This window comes from Leguminivora glycinivorella, chromosome 27, assembly GCF_023078275.1.
Source record: "Leguminivora glycinivorella isolate SPB_JAAS2020 chromosome 27, LegGlyc_1.1, whole genome shotgun sequence".
In the NCBI taxonomy this organism is placed as follows: Eukaryota; Metazoa; Arthropoda; class Insecta; order Lepidoptera; family Tortricidae; genus Leguminivora; species Leguminivora glycinivorella.
Window position 1 is genome coordinate 1993375 of NC_062997.1, and position 18607 is coordinate 2011981.

Below are 18607 nucleotides of genomic sequence, written 5' to 3' on the forward strand. Positions count from 1 at the left end.
TGTAATTCAAAATACCTTGCAAGACCGATTTTGACACAAAATGGGCTTTCCTGTAAAATTACTAAAATGAAAATTTCAGTGTTATATGCCTTTCAGGTACGGAGTTATTGTCTTAAACGTCGATTTACAATAAATTTCAATTTAAAATTCTATTATTTCATCAAAAACCCACCAGAAAACCAAACCAAAAAAAATTGTTCAATTCCGGAACTAGTTCCGGAATTCCGGAATTGAAGTCTAATCTCGAAAACCAGTTCCGGAATTGAAAATCGTCCGATATTGCAAGCCCTAGCCGAGGAATGACAATGACAGCAAAGCGATCCGTGTGATCCGACCGCAACCGAACTAAAACCAACTGACTCGGACCGAGAGAGCGCGCGAAAACGGCCGATCAGCTCTCGGCTAGTACGAGGGAGCGTTACTGTACGCCATATGCACAATTTATCTCTCGCTCTCTCGGTGTGTCCTAAATGTCCTAAAAGAACGAACTAGTACATTTCGGAGATCGTACTAGTTGGGAGCGATCTTTTCAGTGAACGAGCAGGCACAACTCTACTGCCTACGACCACAGTACTTACTAATATTTATTTCATTAAGGTGAACTATTAAGAATGATTTGAAAACACGTTCTTGCTAAATGGAAAATGTATGTGATGTGTGATGAATACAATTTACATATTATATTTATTTCTTATTATTTGCTAATGCACAGGCAGCTTTAAGCTGATACGTGCAAGTCAATGTCCTGATGCACATGTGTTTTGTCCATTCAATAAATATTTGTCGAGTCTGTTTTAAAAGAGTTCACTGTAGGTGCACTGATTACGGTACTGATATACATTAAAAATTGAAGAGATTTTCACAAAGTGTGGCCGTAACTCTAATTTCCTTCTGCACTGGAAGCTACACTACACATAGTAGACAAACATGTAGGGTGTCTCAACAGGTGAGCCATTAACTGGTCTTTTCTTTTACACTTGTAGCCGCAGTGGCTAGTTGGCTACACCTGAAAGGCTCCTCGTCAGTGTGAGTCATTAAATGAGACTTTAAATGAGCTTTGCTTTTACACTTAAAGTCACAGTGTGGCTACAACTTAAAGGCTTCTTTTCTCCGTGAGTCAACAGGTGGCTCCGCAAACCTGATTTTCTTTTACACTTGTAGTCACATTGGCTACAACTAAAAGGCTTCTTGTTAGTGTGAATCATCAGATGAGAATTTAAATTGGCTTTGATTTTACACTTAAAGTCACAGTGGCTACAAATGAAACGCTTTTCGTCAGTGTGAGTCAACAGGTGAGTCTGTAAATTTACTTTTTGTCTACACTTGTAGTCACAGTGGCTACAACTGAAAGGCTTCTCTTCTCCGTGAGTCAACAGGTGCCTCTGTAACCTTGCTTTTATTTTACACTTGAAGTCACATTGGCTACAGCTAAAAGGCTTCTCGTCTGTGTGAGTTGTCATGTGAGTCTGTAAACTTACTTTTTGTCTACACTTGTAGTCACATTGGCTACAGCTAAAAGGCTTCTCGTCTGTGTGAGTCGTCATGTGAGTCTGTAAATTTGCTTTTAGTCTACACTTGTAGTCACAGTGGCTACAACTGAAAGGCTTCTCTTCTCCGTGAGTCAACAGGTGCCTCTGTAAACTTGCTTTTATTCTACACTTGAAGTCACATTGGCTACAGCTAAAAGGCTTCTCGTTTGTGTGAGTTGTCATGTGAGTCTGTAAATTTACTTTTTGTCTACACTTGAAGTCACATTGGCTACAGCTAAAAGGCTTCTCGTCTGTGTGAGTCGTCATGTGAGTCTGTAAAGTTGCTTTTAGTCTACACTTGTAGTCACAGTGGCTACAACTGAAAGGCTTCTCTTCTCCGTGAGTCAACAGGTGCCTCTGTAAACTTACTTTTATTCTACACTTGAAGTCACATTGGCTACAGCTAAAAGGCTTCTCGTCTGTGTGAGTCGTCATGTGAGTCTGTAAATTTGCTTTTTGTCTACACTTGTAGTCACAGTGGCTACAGCGAAAAGGCTTCTCTTCTCCGTGGGTCAACAGGTGTCTCTGTAAATTTGCCTTGTTTTTACACTTGTAGTCACAGTGGCTACAGCTAAAAGGCTTCTCTTCTCCGTGGGTCAACAAGTGTCTCTGTAAATTTACTTTCTTATTACACTTGTAGTCACAGTGGCTACAACTGAAACGCTTTTCGTTAATGTGAGTCATCAGGTGAGCCTTTAAATCAGCTTTTAGTCTACACTTGTAGTCACAATGGCTACAACTTGAAGGCTTCTCTTCTCCGTGAGTCAACAGGTGCCTCTGTAAACGTGCTTTTATTCTACACTTGACGTCACATTGGCCACAACTAAATAGCTTCTCGTCAGTGTGAGTCGTCAGGTGAGTCTGTAAATGTACTTTTTGTCTACACTTGTAGTCACAGTGGCTACAACTGAAAGGCTTCTCGTCAGTGTGAGTCATCAGGTGCCTCTGAAAATTTGATTTAATGTTACTCTTATAGTCACAGCGACTACACCAGAAAGGTTTATTATCTGTGCGACTTCTGAGATTAGCCTGTAAATCTGTGTGTGTTATCATGCAAGACTGTCGAGACAGTTTTTTGTCGTCGTGTAACGTTCGATGTCGGTTTAAACCATAAGCTCGTGCAGTTGAATTATGTAAATGTGAGTGAGTATATACGTGTTTCTTTAAAACCGACTTGTTCCTGAACAGTTGGCCGCAATGGTGACACTCATAGACGGTGGTGATGGCACTGGGTGTGTGTGCGGGCTCGGCGGCGCGCAGCTTGTACGTGCGGCGCGCGACCCGGCAGGTGCGCCGCGCCGCGTCCACCAGCAGGCGCTCCAGCCTGACCGAGCACGAGCGGCGCACACCCGACCCCGCAGCCGGGGAGACGAGAGCGGACGCTGCGACACGATAAGATAGGGCGGCCGGGGCGACTACGGGGCGGTGCGGGCGCTCCGGCCCCAGCACGAGCTCATCCTTCACCTCGTGATTGGCATACAAGTCGGCTAGCATGCTGGCTACCTCACTCACGCCGCACCCGGCCGTGCTGTCCGACCACTCCTCCTTCACACGCTCCTCTTCATCCAGGAATACAGCTTCTTCCTTCACAAGGGCTGAAACAAATGGTTATAATTACAATTGAATCAAGTGACGTTTACCTGAGGGTTAACCCTCCATTTTATATGGAATTTGACAGTGGATAGACCACTAACCCTGAGTTAAGTGGTTGGTGCAAGTGGGCCTAAACAATATAAAAGATTTAATTACTTAAATCTTAATACTTAAAGGCGAGCTTATCCCTAAATGCGATTTCTTGCAGTGAACCCTGAGGAAATGAGAAAGAGTCAACCACTGAAATGTTAGAGAAAACTAAAAATAAATTTTAGACATTCATACAGACGATGAGGATATGTTATGTTACTTATGTTTAATTGTTAACCCCCGACGCAAAAACGAAGGAGTGTTATAAGTTTGACGTGTCTGTCTGTCTGTCTGTCTGTGTGTGTGTCTGTCTGTGGCATCGTAGCTCCTGAACGGATGAACCGATTTAGATTTAGTTTTTTTTGTCTGAAAGCTGAGTTAGTCGGGAGTGTTCTTAGCCATGTTTCATGAAAATCGGTCTACTATGTCGCAGTCGGGGTCTTTTCAAAATTTTAATTTTGTGGTTAGGTTAGTTAAGGGTAAGTTCTGAATATACCACACATTATTTACAACATGTGTGTTCAGTAGAACAATCAGATCAACACTTCAATGTATAAACACAAGATTGTTCAAAATAATGGCTAAGAGGCAAGCTGGATAGTCTGGAGAATGAGGACAGCAAAGTTGAAGGCACAACTGGCACAAGACCACAGGCCCCTGCCCCTATTAGGTGGTGCATTCAAATTAATGCACCTATTAAACCTTATTGTCAGCAGAATGACATGATCTCACAATCCTTAGTATTGCTCTATGTTTATGTACTCGTTTATCCAATTGTGAACTACACACACACACACACACACAATCACGCCTGTATCCCATGAAGGGGTCGGCAAAGTACATAAAACTACTCATGTTTCAGTGCCACTCTTGGCAAATAAGGAGTTGACAGAAAACGAAACTGACATTGCAGTGACAGGCTGCCAGCCACTCGCCTACGCCACAATTTAACCCATATCCCACAGTCGCCTTCTACGACACCCACGGGATGGGGGTGATGAATTTCTCAACCCGTCACCACACGGGCACTATACGTGAACTATGATATTGAAATATAAAAATATCACAAAAGACAGTAGGTATTACAAATTGAATTCCACATACTCAAATTCATTATTATTATTTTTGTCAGAGTACAGAAGATGAAGTATCCAACACATTACAACTTTTATTTAAAATTGCAAACAAACTTAATCCCGTATTACTAATATTACTATGTTTTAAACACTAATCTTCTACGTTTCAAGGACGAATTGTCCCCGTGGTCTCGGAGCAGACTGGAGCGATTAAGTCCCGTTTGCAATTTTAAATATGTGTACAAATCGTGTGAAAGTTTCAATCAGTATTACAACTTTTGACAACAAATTATACTTAATTGACACTTAAATAATTTATCAGATGGCTTATTTTTTTTTATTATTGAGAGTAACATGCGACGGGAATCGGTTCATAGACGCCCTGCAGCACGCGGTAGTTTGCCAGGAAAGTTAACGCTATTGCGATATATTAGTTCGTACATGTATCGACAGATCGAACAAGTATTGTGACTAGCGAGTAGTGATATCGGAGTAGATCGCTGTTAACATTGTATGAGCTTACCCATTTCTGACTGGTCCGTCTCGGGCTCCAGCTTCACGCGCGCCGGCGACATGCTACCAGACTCGGCACTCGTCTCCATTTTTCACTTTCACTCAAAAGTTATGCAATTGTGTGAAAAGCGTCTTTCTAAACAATCACTGTGGGGAAAATATTTGTGTTTATTGAAACAAATAAGAAAATAAAAAACCACGCTCAGACAAGCAGAGGTGAAGACGAAGACTATGACGATTGACGAAGACTACGAAGAGTGACACTGACAGTTAAGTGACATAGACAAGACAACAGCTGTGCCGTAAGGGCCAGACCCGACGGGCTGATCATATCGGTCAAAGGGGATTGTCGTCGATATCCTAGTTTTATCCAGTTATTTTTAATGTGGCGCTATAATTTTAATATTCACGAAAATAATTAGTAAATTGTGGCTTAGGCGAGAGGATGGCAACCTGTCACTGCAATATATATTGTATGTTTAGTTCAAATTTAATTCTACGATCTAATTTTTGCACACAGAACACCCCACTAGAAGCCTAATGCAAGCGATATTGTTCGAGACGCAAATCACCAATCCTTGCGGGGTGAGGCGGGCGCGCACGGTGCTGCCATTGGTCGTTTCAAATAATGGCGCGCCTTTACGATTAGCAGTAGGGATGGGAATGGGACATGTCTATTATAGACAATGGTACCGGTACCAGTACTGTGGTGAATTTGTTTTGCAACAAATTATAATATTATAATTAAATTATAATAAGGCCTAGTTACCCTTCGGGTTGGAAGGTCAGATGGCAGTCGCTTTCATAAAACTAGTGCCTACGCCAAATCTTGGGATTAGTTTCCAAAGCGGACCCCAGGCTCCCATGAGCCGTGGCGAATGCCGATGCCGGGATAACGCAAGGAGGATGATGATTGTGATAGCACCTCAATAAAAATCATTCTAGTAACTAATAACTAAACTGTGCATTTTTACTTACGTTTACTAAGTTAAATTACCAACTAAATATTCTAAACTAATCAATCAACTAAATAACACTACAGACTCTACAGATTCTAGATAATTATTCACAATTACAAATCTGCTTTCTTTTATATTTCATAAAATGGTAGCACATGGTACGAACGGTAGTACGAAGTTCCCGCAACAGACATAAACTAACATGGCCCCATCCCTAGTCGTTTACGTGAAAGGGATAGCATATCGCATTGTTAACTAGGCAAAAAGGGATGGACGCGCCTCGGCGCCGCTCAGTACAACCATATTGACCAGTATAAATGAACTCCGCGGATAATAAACAATATTCAACAAAATAATTAATTTGACTTAACTGTGGAATGTTATTCCATCTTTTTTATATGTAGAAGTGTTAGAAGACTTGCCACACCACTTTATGCTGCAAGAGACCATTGTTTGCAACCAAATTTGATTATTTAAGATTTTTTCCCGAGCGGACACGAACACTGTTAGCGGGTCGTATACTTGGGCGCTACTGATCGGTGTCGCACGCGTTCAAACTTTTATAAACCTGATTTGTCGTATGCTTGGTGACCGCGAGTCGCCCTGTAAGGGCCGTCTTGTTGTATTGGTCTGTGTTTTTGGCTTTTTAGTTTCTCCGTGTTTTGTAACGCGCTTATTTTTGAAGGCAGTTTAATTTTTTGTTAAAAAGTTTATTTATTTGTTGATTTTTAGTGGTTCCTAGTGATATTATATGTATCAGTCCGAATACATGTACAGTAGTGAAAGAATTATCCTTTAACTCCTAACCATTGAGGAGTTGACCTTCCATCATCAGCTCAGTTGATTTTTAGTGGTTCCTAGTGATATTATATGTATCAGTCCGAATACAATGTACAGTAGTGAAAGAATTATCCTTTAACTCCTAACCATTGAGGAGTTGACCTTCCATCATCAGCTCAGCCACATAAAATTATTACCATCAGACGTAAATACTGGTGTACCTTTGAAAAATAGACTAAAAACATTACATGTGCCTATAACATTTGAAGAGTTCCCTCGATTTCTCCAGGATCCCATCATCAGACCCTGACTTGGTGCCAATGGGACCATCTCGGGGTTATACCGGTTCGATCAAAAAAAAAAATTTTGAAAATCGGTCCACGATTCTCGGAGATATCGAGTAACATACATAAAAAAAAAAAAAACATTCAGTCGAATTGAGAACCTCCTCCTTTTTTGAAGTCGGTTAAAAAAGAAACCATGTTATCAATGTGTTGCCAGCTCCAATATTTTTGAAATTGCCACGTTTTTTCGGGCTCAACTTTCATTAGCCAGTATTTGTTTGTTTACGAAAAACTTATTTACAGAATGTTTTCGCATAAATCGTAGACTGTACATGATTAGTACTACTTTAAATTGATTAAATGAGTAATTGTTAGCAACTCGAAACGAAAATAGAATAAAATACCTACTAATAGTTACCGACCTGCATATATCCAGTGCAAAGCTAGGTAAAAACAAGCCACAAGTTGATATTTTCAAATATCTAACACCACTAATTTCACACTTTCTTATTGGTTTGCCCGAAATTTCAATAATTGTATTATTTACTTAACTTACAAAATTCAAACGAGTTACGACAGATTTGACGTTGACGACTTGACGTTTGACGTTTTGAAAAAAAAAACACGTAGGTCAGGCCATAGACTAAGGAAATATGAAACTCTATTATCTATGTATTTGTGCTACCAAAATATAATGGACTTTAGTACTATTAACAATAGATGTAATTTTGATTTGATAGCTTTTTTTTGTGTCGTAATGTTGGCAATCAAGTCTTGATGATATTATCATACTATTGAGTGACGACGGGCTGGTCTGGCTAATGAAAGTTGATCCCGAAAAAACGTGGCAATTTCAAAAAATTGGAGCTGGCAACACATTAATAACATGGTTTCTTTTTTATTATTTCTAATTTATTTACAGCACTTACTTTACAAATTTTTATGGTGTTATTCATTATTATTTATAGATTTCGCTGTTAACATTTACCAAAATTCGTTAAAGTGACAGTCACACTGACAGATGACAATCGATGATATGACATCCAGAGTTGCTGTTTTAAAAAAATACAAACAAAAGCAACTTTACGGTGCGCGCCCACGGGCGACAAAGTTTCTCGGCGACTTTCGTATTTGTATGAAAAGTTGCGTCGCTTCGTGTGCGCACTTTCATACAAAGGTCGCGACAAAAAAGTCGTTGCCAAAAGTTGTCCGTGTGCGCGCTCTCTTACTATCATGGAAACCAGGCTAAAATAAGAGCTTTGTGAAATGTATCTTAGACAACACTATTACTTTTAGCTATGAGCGAATAAGACAAAATTCTGCAGCTTTTTTTTTCTAAGGGTGTCACTAAAATGAACAAAGCCAAATGTCAATTAGACTTCTTTCGAAAGGAGTACTTTTGAAAAAATAACTCCATAATAATGCTAAATTAAATAGGTATGTATTTGTCTTAAATGTATAAAATAAGTATCGCTATGTTTCGCCAGTCATGTCAAGTTGAATTGAACAACTTCGCTTCGCTCGTTCGACTAAGTTACCGTAAAGTCCGTTACATTAACACAGTGTCACTTCGGCACACATTAATAGAGATGAGGCTTCCGTTGAAGGTAAATGACATTGAAAAGACTATTATTAAACAAATGTTTTATTTAGAAACATGCTTAAATGATTGTATGCTACAGTTGCTACCTGAGCTCTTGGCTATTATACTCTGTACTTTTAGGTATTTAAAAAAAAGTAAACGAATAATTCGCACAGTTTAGGGTAGTACAACATTTGTCAGTTAACGAACTAAGTAAATACAAAAACCAGGATGGGATCTGTCACTGAGTGACTGTCTTTAACCGTCTTATTTGGTCGTGTAATGTTTTAATTTACCCTCAACTGGCATAAGGAGTCCTTTTAGGGTATATTATGTTTCAATTTATGTAAATACCTAAACATAAAGACTATTGGGTACATATAACTGTAACATTTACATATCGTCAGTCCTTTGAAAAAATCTCGTACATCACTTTCCTACTCAAAGTTAAAACGCAGTAACTCCATACGCAGTCCATACATAGTTACTACATTAAATTTGTCATTAAATTGACACAAGAAGATAAAAGATTTTTTTGAAAGTTATGACGATATAACATTTTGCATATCAAAAATTTAGGCAGGTTGATTATTACATTGATAAAAGATTTTTTTGAAAGTTATGACGATATAACATTTTACATATCAAAAATTTAGGCAGGTTGATAATTTACATTGGTTTCTTCAGAAAAACAAAATGAATACAACCATATCATCATTCATCAGTCAACACTTGCAAAAAATATCACCAATTTGTATTTTTACTGAGGATGTTATGTTATTCCCAATTGATCACAGTACTTACTAATCTTTACTTCATTATCAAGAATGATTTTAAAACACCTTCTTGCTAAATGGAAAATGTATGTGATGAATACAATTTTCATATTACGTCTTTAGAAACTTGAGAAGTTTTTCACCAGGTGTGGCCATAAACTGTAATATTCTTCTGGACTGGAAGCTAAAATACACATAGTAGACATACATGAAGCCGAATTAAAGCCGATTAACCGGTCTTTTCTTCTACACTTATAGTCACCGTGGCTACAACTTAAAGGCTTCTCTTCTCCATAAGTCAACAGGTGCCTCCGTAAATCGGAATTTCTTTTACACCTGTAGTCACATTGGATACGATCTCGTCAGTATGAATCATCAGGTGAGTCTGTAAATTTCGTTTTCGTCTACATTTGTAGTCACATTGGCTACAGCAAGAAGTTCATACCTTGAGCTGAAGATATGACCTCGGTGGCTCTCTCGCCCATAAGCTCTCAGCACAGCTGATAGCTTCCACCGGATTATATGCCACCACCTGTATAGAAAATAGTTTTATGACCATGGGTCACTAAGGTACACAACCTATGTATTTACAACATGAACAATTGTTATTATAGTAATACCAAGAATATATTGAAGTATTAATATTATATATAGCTGCAACCCGACTGATTTCTAATAGAGATGTTTTATTTGGAAACGGGGGGGGTTAGGTGGGGGGTCGATGTGGGGTTGTATAGAGCTGGTCGATGCGTGGTCCGGAAAAATATGGATTTTCGTCTCCGACTCCTGGGTCAAAAAATGTTGGACGGCCTGGCCAAACGGTGGGGGTTAGGTGGGGGGTGCTCGACCAAATGTCATAGAGGACCCTGGGCAGTTTTGGAGGCCGCCATTTTTTTTCAAAATGGCCGTCTTTTTTTTTTGGTCATTTTTCAAATTCATCCTAGCGACCTGAAATTTTGGTCATAGAATCTCTCTAGGGTCTAGATTCGAATGATAAAAAAAAATTTTGAAAAATGCTACAAATGCGGAAAATTTGGCCACTTTTTTTTTGTATGGCAACTCTTAAACGGTAAGAGATAGCTATAGGGTGCTCGACCAAATGTCATACAGGAGCCCGAGTAGAAAAAAGTTGCATCAAAAAAAATTCAAAATGGCCGACTTTTTTTTTTTTTTTTTCAAGTTGGTCCGAGCGCGCTGAAATTTGGCATGCGGAGAGGTATGGGCCCCCAGATTACAAATGTCAAAAATTTTTTTTCAAAAATCCAAGATGGCCGCCGTTATGGCAAAATCAATTTTCCAAGTAATTTCGCGAGCCCGAAGGGCGAGCTTCAGGTGGGAGGCCGAAGGCCGACCCGCGGAGGGCCGCAGGCCCGGAGCTCGACTTTAGGATCCCACCCGGGCCAAACCCAAGTAATTTCAGGCGAGGCCGAAGGCCTCGCTGCGGGCAGAAAGTGCTCCCATACAATTTCCTTACAAAAGTGTCTAAACAAGCGTAGCCGGCGGGCCGAAGGCCCGACGGCGGAGCTTCGGAGCCGAGCGAAGGCCGAAGGCCGAGCTCCGCGTAGGGCCGAAGGCCCGGAGCGTCCCTGATCGGCTCGCCGGCGGTCCGGGAAGTTGGAGGTTACACACGACCCAATAGTAAAAGTGTCTTAGAGAAGCGAAACGACGGGCCGGAGGCCGCAGGCCGCAGGCCCGTCGTGAGCTTCTCAAGACACTTTTACTATTGGGTCGTGTGTAACCTCCAACTTCCCTACAACCCCCACAGTAACTACGCGGAGGGCCGAAGGCCCGGAGCGTGACGGAGAGGCTCCCAAGCACGCGAAGGCCGCAGGCCGAGCTGCGGATAGACAGTGCTCCCAAACAAAATAATTATCAAAGTGTCTAAAAAGCGACGCGGCGGGCCGAAGGCCCGACGCGGAGCTTCGAAACCCAGCGAAGGCCGAAGGCCGAGCTCCGCGTAGGGCCGAAGGCCCGGAGCGTCCCTGAGAGGGGCCGGCACGTGAGCCCGGCGGGCCGCTAGGCCCGCGGGGCGAACCCACGCGGTCAAACTGCTAACCTCAAGTGTCTTAATAAGCGTAGCGGCGGGCCGAAGGCCCGACGCGGAGCTTCGGAGCCGAGCGAAGGCCGAAGGCCGAGCTCCGCGTAGGGCCGAAGGCCCGGAGCGTCCCTGATCGGCTCGCCGGCGGACCGGGAAGTTGGAGCTTAAACACGACCCAATAGTAAAAGTGTCTTAGAGAAGCGAAACGACGGGCCGGAGGCCGCAGGCCGTAGGCCCGTCGTGAGCTTCTCAAGACACTTTTACTATTGGGTCGTGTTTAAGCTCCAACTTCCCTCAACCCCCACAGTAACTACGCGGAGGGCCGAAGGCCCGGAGCGTGCCTGAGAGGCTCCCAAGCACGCGAAGGCCGCAGGCCGAGCTGCGGGCAGAGTGCTCCCAAGCACGCGAAGGCCGCAGGCCGAGCTGCGTATAGACTGTGCTCCCAAACAAAACAATAACAAAAAGTATCTAAATAAGCGAAGCGGCGGGCCGAAGGCCCGACGCGGAGCTTCGAAACCGAGCGAAGGCCGAAGGCCGAGCTCCGCGTAGGGCCGAAGGCCCGGAGCGTCCCTGATCGGCTCGCCGGCGGACCGGGAAGTTGGAGCTTAAACACGACCCAATAGTAAAAGTGTCTTAGAGAAGCGAAACGACGGGCCGGAGGCCGCAGGCCGCAGGCCCGTCGTGAGCTTCTCAAGACACTTTTACTATTGGGTCGTGTTTAAGCTCCAACTTCCCTACAACCCCCACAGTAACTACGCGGAGGGCCGAAGGCCCGGAGCGTGTCTGAGAGGCTCCCAAGCACGCGAAGGCCGCAGGCCGAGCTGCGGGCAGAGTGCTCCCAGGCACGCGAAGGCCGCAGGCCGAGCTGCGTATAGACTGTGCTCCCAAGCAAAACAATAAAAAAAGTATCTAAATAAGCGAAGCGGCGGGCCGAAGGCCCGACGCGGAGCTTCGAAACCAAGCGAAGGCCGAAGGCCGAGCTCCGCGTAGGGCCGAAGGCCCGGAGCGTCCCTGATCGGCTCGCCGGCGGACCGGGAAGTTGGAGCTTAAACACGACCCAATAGTAAAAGTGTCTTAGAGAAGCGAAACGACGGGCCGGAGGCCGCAGGCCGCAGGCCCGTCGTGAGCTTCTCAAGACACTTTTACTATTGGGTCGTGTTTAAGCTCCAACTTCCCTACAACCCCCACAGAAACTACGCGGAGGGCCGAAGGCCCGGAGCGTGTCTGAGAGGCTCCCAAGCACGCGAAGGCCGCAGGCCGAGCTGCGGGCAGAGTGCTCCCAAGCACGCGAAGGCCGCAGGCCGAGCTGCGTACAGACTGTGCTCCCAAGCAAAATAATGACAAAAAGTATCTTAACAAGCGAAGCGGCGGGCCGAAGGCCCGACGCGGAGCTTCGAAATCCAGCGAAGGCCGAAGGCCGAGCTCCGCGTAGGGCCGAAGGCCCGGAGCGTCCCTGATCGGCTCGCCGGCGGACCGGGAAGTTGGAGCTTAAACACGACCCAATAGTAAAAGTGTCTTAGAGAAGCGAAACGACGGGCCGGAGGCCGCAGGCCGTAGGCCCGTCGTGAGCTTCTCAAGACACTTTTACTATTGGGTCGTGTTTAAGCTCCAACTTCCCTCAACCCCCACAGTAACTACGCGGAGGGCCGAAGGCCCGGAGCGTGCCTGAGAGGCTCCCAAGCACGCGAAGGCCGCAGGCCGAGCTGCGGGCAGAGTGCTCCCAAGCACGCGAAGGCCGCAGGCCGAGCTGCGTATAGACTGTGCTCCCAAACAAAACAATAACAAAAAGTATCTAAATAAGCGAAGCGGCGGGCCGAAGGCCCGACGCGGAGCTTCGAAACCGAGCGAAGGCCGAAGGCCGAGCTCCGCGTAGGGCCGAAGGCCCGGAGCGTCCCTGATCGGCTCGCCGGCGGACCGGGAAGTTGGAGCTTAAACACGACCCAATAGTAAAAGTGTCTTAGAGAAGCGAAACGACGGGCCGGAGGCCGCAGGCCGCAGGCCCGTCGTGAGCTTCTCAAGACACTTTTACTATTGGGTCGTGTTTAAGCTCCAACTTCCCTACAACCCCCACAGTAACTACGCGGAGGGCCGAAGGCCCGGAGCGTGTCTGAGAGGCTCCCAAGCACGCGAAGGCCGCAGGCCGAGCTGCGGGCAGAGTGCTCCCAGGCACGCGAAGGCCGCAGGCCGAGCTGCGTATAGACTGTGCTCCCAAGCAAAACAATAAAAAAGTATCTAAATAAGCGAAGCGGCGGGCCGAAGGCCCGACGCGGAGCTTCGAAACCAAGCGAAGGCCGAAGGCCGAGCTCCGCGTAGGGCCGAAGGCCCGGAGCGTCCCTGATCGGCTCGCCGGCGGACCGGGAAGTTGGAGCTTAAACACGACCCAATAGTAAAAGTGTCTTAGAGAAGCGAAACGACGGGCCGGAGGCCGCAGGCCGCAGGCCCGTCGTGAGCTTCTCAAGACACTTTTACTATTGGGTCGTGTTTAAGCTCCAACTTCCCTACAACCCCCACAGAAACTACGCGGAGGGCCGAAGGCCCGGAGCGTGTCTGAGAGGCTCCCAAGCACGCGAAGGCCGCAGGCCGAGCTGCGGGCAGAGTGCTCCCAAGCACGCGAAGGCCGCAGGCCGAGCTGCGTACAGACTGTGCTCCCAAGCAAAATAATGACAAAAAGTATCTTAACAAGCGAAGCGGCGGGCCGAAGGCCCGACGCGGAGCTTCGAAATCCAGCGAAGGCCGAAGGCCGAGCTCCGCGTAGGGCCGAAGGCCCGGAGCGTCCCTGATCGGCTCGCCGGCGGACCGGGAAGTTGGAGCTTAAACACGACCCAATAGTAAAAGTGTCTTAGAGAAGCGAAACGACGGGCCGGAGGCCGCAGGCCGTAGGCCCGTCGTGAGCTTCTCAAGACACTTTTACTATTGGGTCGTGTTTAAGCTCCAACTTCCCTCAACCCCCACAGTAACTACGCGGAGGGCCGAAGGCCCGGAGCGTGTCTGAGAGGCTCCCAAGCACGCGAAGGCCGCAGGCCGAGCTGCGGGCAGAGTGCTCCCAAGCACGCGAAGGCCGCAGGCCGAGCTGCGTACAGACTGTGCACCCAAGCAAAACAATAACAAAAAGTATCTAAATAAGCGAAGCGGCGGGCCGAAGGCCCGACGCGGAGCTTCGAAACCGAGCGAAGGCCGAAGGCCGAGCTCCGCGTAGGGCCGAAGGCCCGGAGCGTCCCTGATCGGCTCGCCGGCGGACCGGGAAGTTGGAGCTTAAACACGACCCAATAGTAAAAGTGTCTTAGAGAAGCGAAACGACGGGCCGGAGGCCGCAGGCCGCAGGCCCGTCGTGAGCTTCTCAAGACACTTTTACTATTGGGTCGTGTTTAAGCTCCAACTTCCCTACAACCCCCACAGTAACTACGCGGAGGGCCGAAGGCCCGGAGCGTGTCTGAGAGGCTCCCAAGCACGCGAAGGCCGCAGGCCGAGCTGCGGGCAGAGTGCTCCCAAGCACGCGAAGGCCGCAGGCCGAGCTGCGTATAGACTGTGCTCCCAAACAAAACAATAACAAAAAGTATCTAAATAAGCGAAGCGGCGGGCCGAAGGCCCGACGCGGAGCTTCAAAACCGAGCGAAGGCCGAAGGCCGAGCTCCGCGTAGGGCCGAAGGCCCGGAGCGTCCCTGATCGGCTCGCCGGCGGACCGGGAAGTTGGAGCTTAAACACGACCCAATAGTAAAAGTGTCTTAGAGAAGCGAAACGACGGGCCGGAGGCCGCAGGCCGCAGGCCCGTCGTGAGCTTCTCAAGACACTTTTACTATTGGGTCGTGTTTAAGCTCCAACTTCCCTACAACCCCACAGAAACTACGCGGAGGGCCGAAGGCCCGGAGCGTGTCTGACAGGCTCCCAAGCACGCGAGGCCGCAGGCCGAGCTGCGGGCAGAGAGTGCTCCCAAGCAATTAATCAAACAAGCAAAGCAAAAAAACAAAAAAGCATAGCTCTAAAACAAAAAGCATAAGCATAGCTCTAAAACAAAAAGCATAAGCATAGCTCAAAAACAAAAAGCAAAAGCAAAAGCAAAAAAACAATAAAGCAAAACAAAAAAAGAACACCGCGGGGCCCTCGGGCCCCGCGCACCTTTAAAAAACTAGTTAATATTATATATAGCTGCAACCCGACTCATTTCTAATAGATATGTTTTATTTGGAAACGGCTGGGGGAGGGTTAAAAGTGAAGACTGATATGTATAGAGGGTCAAAAATGTAGGTCCAGAAAAATATGGATTTTCGTCTCCGACTCCTGGTTCAAAAAATGTTGGACAGCCCGGCCAAACGGTGGGGGTTGGGTGGGGGGTGCTCGACCAAATGTCATAGAGGACCCTGGGCAGTTTTGGAGGCCGCCATTTTTTTTTCAAAATGGCCGACTTTTTTTTTTGGTCATTTTTCAAATTCATCCTAGAGATTTGAAATTTTGGTCAAAGAATCTCTGGGGGGCCCTGATTTCAAAAATAAAAAAAAATTTTGAAAAATGCTACAAATGCGAAAAATTTGGCCACTTTTTTTTTGTATGGCAACTTCTAAACCGTAAGAGATAGCTATAGGGTGCTCGACCAAATGTCATACAGGAGCCCGAGTAGAAAAAAGTTGCATCAAAAAAATTCAAAATGGCCGACTTTTTTTTTTTTTTTTTTTTTTTCAAGTTGGTCCGAGCGCGCTCAAATTTGGCATGCGGAGAGGTATGGGCCCCCAGATTACAAATGTCAAAAAATTTTTTTCGAAAATCCAAGATGGCCGCCGTTATGGCAAAATCAATTTTTCAAGTAATTTCGCGAGCCCGAAGGGCGAGCTTCAGGGTGGGAGGCCGAAGGCCGACCCCGCGGAGGGCCGCAGGCCCGGAGCTCGACTTTAGGCTCCCACCCGGGCCAAATCCAAGTAATTTCAGGCGAGGCCGAAGGCCTCGCCGCGGGCAGAAAGTGCTCCCATACAATTTCCTTACAAAAGTGTCTAAACAAGCGTAGCCGGCGGGCCGAAGGCCCGACGGCGGAGCTTCGGAGCCGAGCGAAGGCCGAAGGCCGAGCTCCGCGTAGGGCCGAAGGCCCGGAGCGTCCCTGATCGGCTCGCCGGCGGTCCGGGAAGTTGGAGGTTACACACGACCCAATAGTAAAAGTGTCTTAGAGAAGCGAAACGACGGGCCGGAGGCCGCAGGCCGCAGGCCCGTCGTGAGCTTCTCAAGACACTTTTACTATTGGGTCGTGTGTAACCTCCAACTTCCCTACAACCCCCACAGTAACTACGCGGAGGGCCGAAGGCCCGGAGCGTGACGGAGAGGCTCCCAAGCACGCGAAGGCCGCAGGCCGAGCTGCGGGTAGAGAGTGCTCCCAAGCAAAACAAAAACAAAAAGTATCTAAATAAGCGAAGCGGCGGGCCGTAGGCCCGACGCGGAGCTTCGAAACCCAGCGAAGGCCGAAGGCCGAGCTCCGCGTAGGGCCGAAGGCCCGGAGCGTCCCTGAGAGGGGCCGGCACGTGAGCCCGGCGGGCCGCAAGGCCCGCGGGGCGAACCCACGCGGTCAAACTGCTCACCCCAAGTGTCTTAATAAGCGTAGCGGCGGGCCGAAGGCCCGACGCGGAGCTTCGAAACCGAGCGAAGGCCGAAGGCCGAGCTCCGCGTAGGGCCGAAGGCCCGGAGCGTCCCTGATCGGCTCGCCGGCGGACCGGGAAGTTGGAGCTTAAACACGACCCAATAGTAAAAGTGTCTTAGAGAAGCGAAACGACGGGCCGGAGGCCGCAGGCCGTAGGCCCGTCGTGAGCTTCTCAAGACACTTTTACTATTGGGTCGTGTTTAAGCTCCAACTTCCCTCAACCCCCACAGTAACTACGCGGAGGGCCGAAGGCCCGGAGCGTGCCTGAGAGGCTCCCAAGCACGCGAAGGCCGCAGGCCGAGCTGCGGGCAGAGTGCTCCCAAGCACGCGAAGGCCGCAGGCCGAGCTGCGTATAGACTGTGCTCCCAAACAAAACAATAACAAAAAGTATCTAAATAAGCGAAGCGGCGGGCCGAAGGCCCGACGCGGAGCTTCGAAACCGAGCGAAGGCCGAAGGCCGAGCTCCGCGTAGGGCCGAAGGCCCGGAGCGTCCCTGATCGGCTCGCCGGCGGACCGGGAAGTTGGAGCTTAAACACGACCCAATAGTAAAAGTGTCTTAGAGAAGCGAAACGACGGGCCGGAGGCCGCAGGCCGCAGGCCCGTCGTGAGCTTCTCAAGACACTTTTACTATTGGGTCGTGTTTAAGCTCCAACTTCCCTACAACCCCCTTAGTAACTACGCGGAGGGCCGAAGGCCCGGAGCGTGTCTGAGAGGCTCCCAAGCACGCGAAGGCCGCAGGCCGAGCTGCGGGCAGAGTGCTCCCAGGCACGCGAAGGCCGCAGGCCGAGCTGCGTATAGACTGTGCTCCCAAGCAAAACAATAAAAAAAGTATCTAAATAAGCGAAGCGGCGGGCCGAAGGCCCGACGCGGAGCTTCGAAACCAAGCGAAGGCCGAAGGCCGAGCTCCGCGTAGGGCCGAAGGCCCGGAGCGTCCCTGATCGGCTCGCCGGCGGACCGGGAAGTTGGAGCTTAAACACGACCCAATAGTAAAAGTGTCTTAGAGAAGCGAAACGACGGGCCGGAGGCCGCAGGCCGCAGGCCCGTCGTGAGCTTCTCAAGACACTTTTACTATTGGGTCGTGTTTAAGCTCCAACTTCCCTACAACCCCCACAGAAACTACGCGGAGGGCCGAAGGCCCGGAGCGTGTCTGAGAGGCTCCCAAGCACGCGAAGGCCGCAGGCCGAGCTGCGGGCAGAGTGCTCCCAAGCACGCGAAGGCCGCAGGCCGAGCTGCGTACAGACTGTGCTCCCAAGCAAAATAATGACAAAAAGTATCTTAACAAGCGAAGCGGCGGGCCGAAGGCCCGACGCGGAGCTTCGAAATCCAGCGAAGGCCGAAGGCCGAGCTCCGCGTAGGGCCGAAGGCCCGGAGCGTCCCTGATCGGCTCGCCGGCGGACCGGGAAGTTGGAGCTTAAACACGACCCAATAGTAAAAGTGTCTTAGAGAAGCGAAACGACGGGCCGGAGGCCGCAGGCCGTAGGCCCGTCGTGAGCTTCTCAAGACACTTTTACTATTGGGTCGTGTTTAAGCTCCAACTTCCCTCAACCCCCACAGTAACTACGCGGAGGGCCGAAGGCCCGGAGCGTGCCTGAGAGGCTCCCAAGCACGCGAAGGCCGCAGGCCGAGCTGCGGGCAGAGTGCTCCCAAGCACGCGAAGGCCGCAGGCCGAGCTGCGTATAGACTGTGCTCCCAAACAAAACAATAACAAAAAGTATCTAAATAAGCGAAGCGGCGGGCCGAAGGCCCGACGCGGAGCTTCGAAACCGAGCGAAG

The 18607-nt window shown here is 48.1% G+C and overlaps 2 protein-coding genes across 2 annotated transcripts in view; one reads left to right on the forward strand and one right to left on the reverse strand.

Annotated features, from left to right (window-relative positions):
• Window positions 1–451: 451 nt before the first annotated feature.
• LOC125240259 (oocyte zinc finger protein XlCOF6-like) lies at window positions 452–5006 on the reverse strand. Its single transcript, XM_048148106.1, has 2 exons — window positions 4812–5006; window positions 452–3124 (listed from the first exon to the last, which is right to left on the reverse strand). Exons 1-2 carry the CDS (start codon window positions 4888–4890, stop codon window positions 1047–1049), a joined length of 2157 nt encoding a protein of 718 aa, XP_048004063.1. The 5' UTR covers window positions 4891–5006; the 3' UTR covers window positions 452–1046.
• Window positions 5007–8459: 3453 nt separating this feature from the next.
• Window positions 8460–18607, forward strand: part of LOC125240190 — a 35108-nt gene continuing 24960 nt past the window's right edge. Inside the window, exon 1 of the mRNA XM_048148014.1 lies at window positions 8460–9619. The gene's annotated coding sequence lies outside the window, so the exon portion shown is untranslated. The remainder of the gene's footprint in view (window positions 9620–18607) is intronic.

Coding starts and splice junctions, on each gene's coding strand:
- LOC125240259 (XM_048148106.1), bottom strand. CDS start 4,890: ATGGAGACGAGTGCCGAGTCTGGTAGCATGTCGCCGGCGCGCGTGAAG. Junction 3,125..4,811: donor GACGGACCAGTCAGAAATGG/GTAAGCTCATAC, acceptor CATTTGTTTCAG/CCCTTGTGAAGGAAGAAGCT.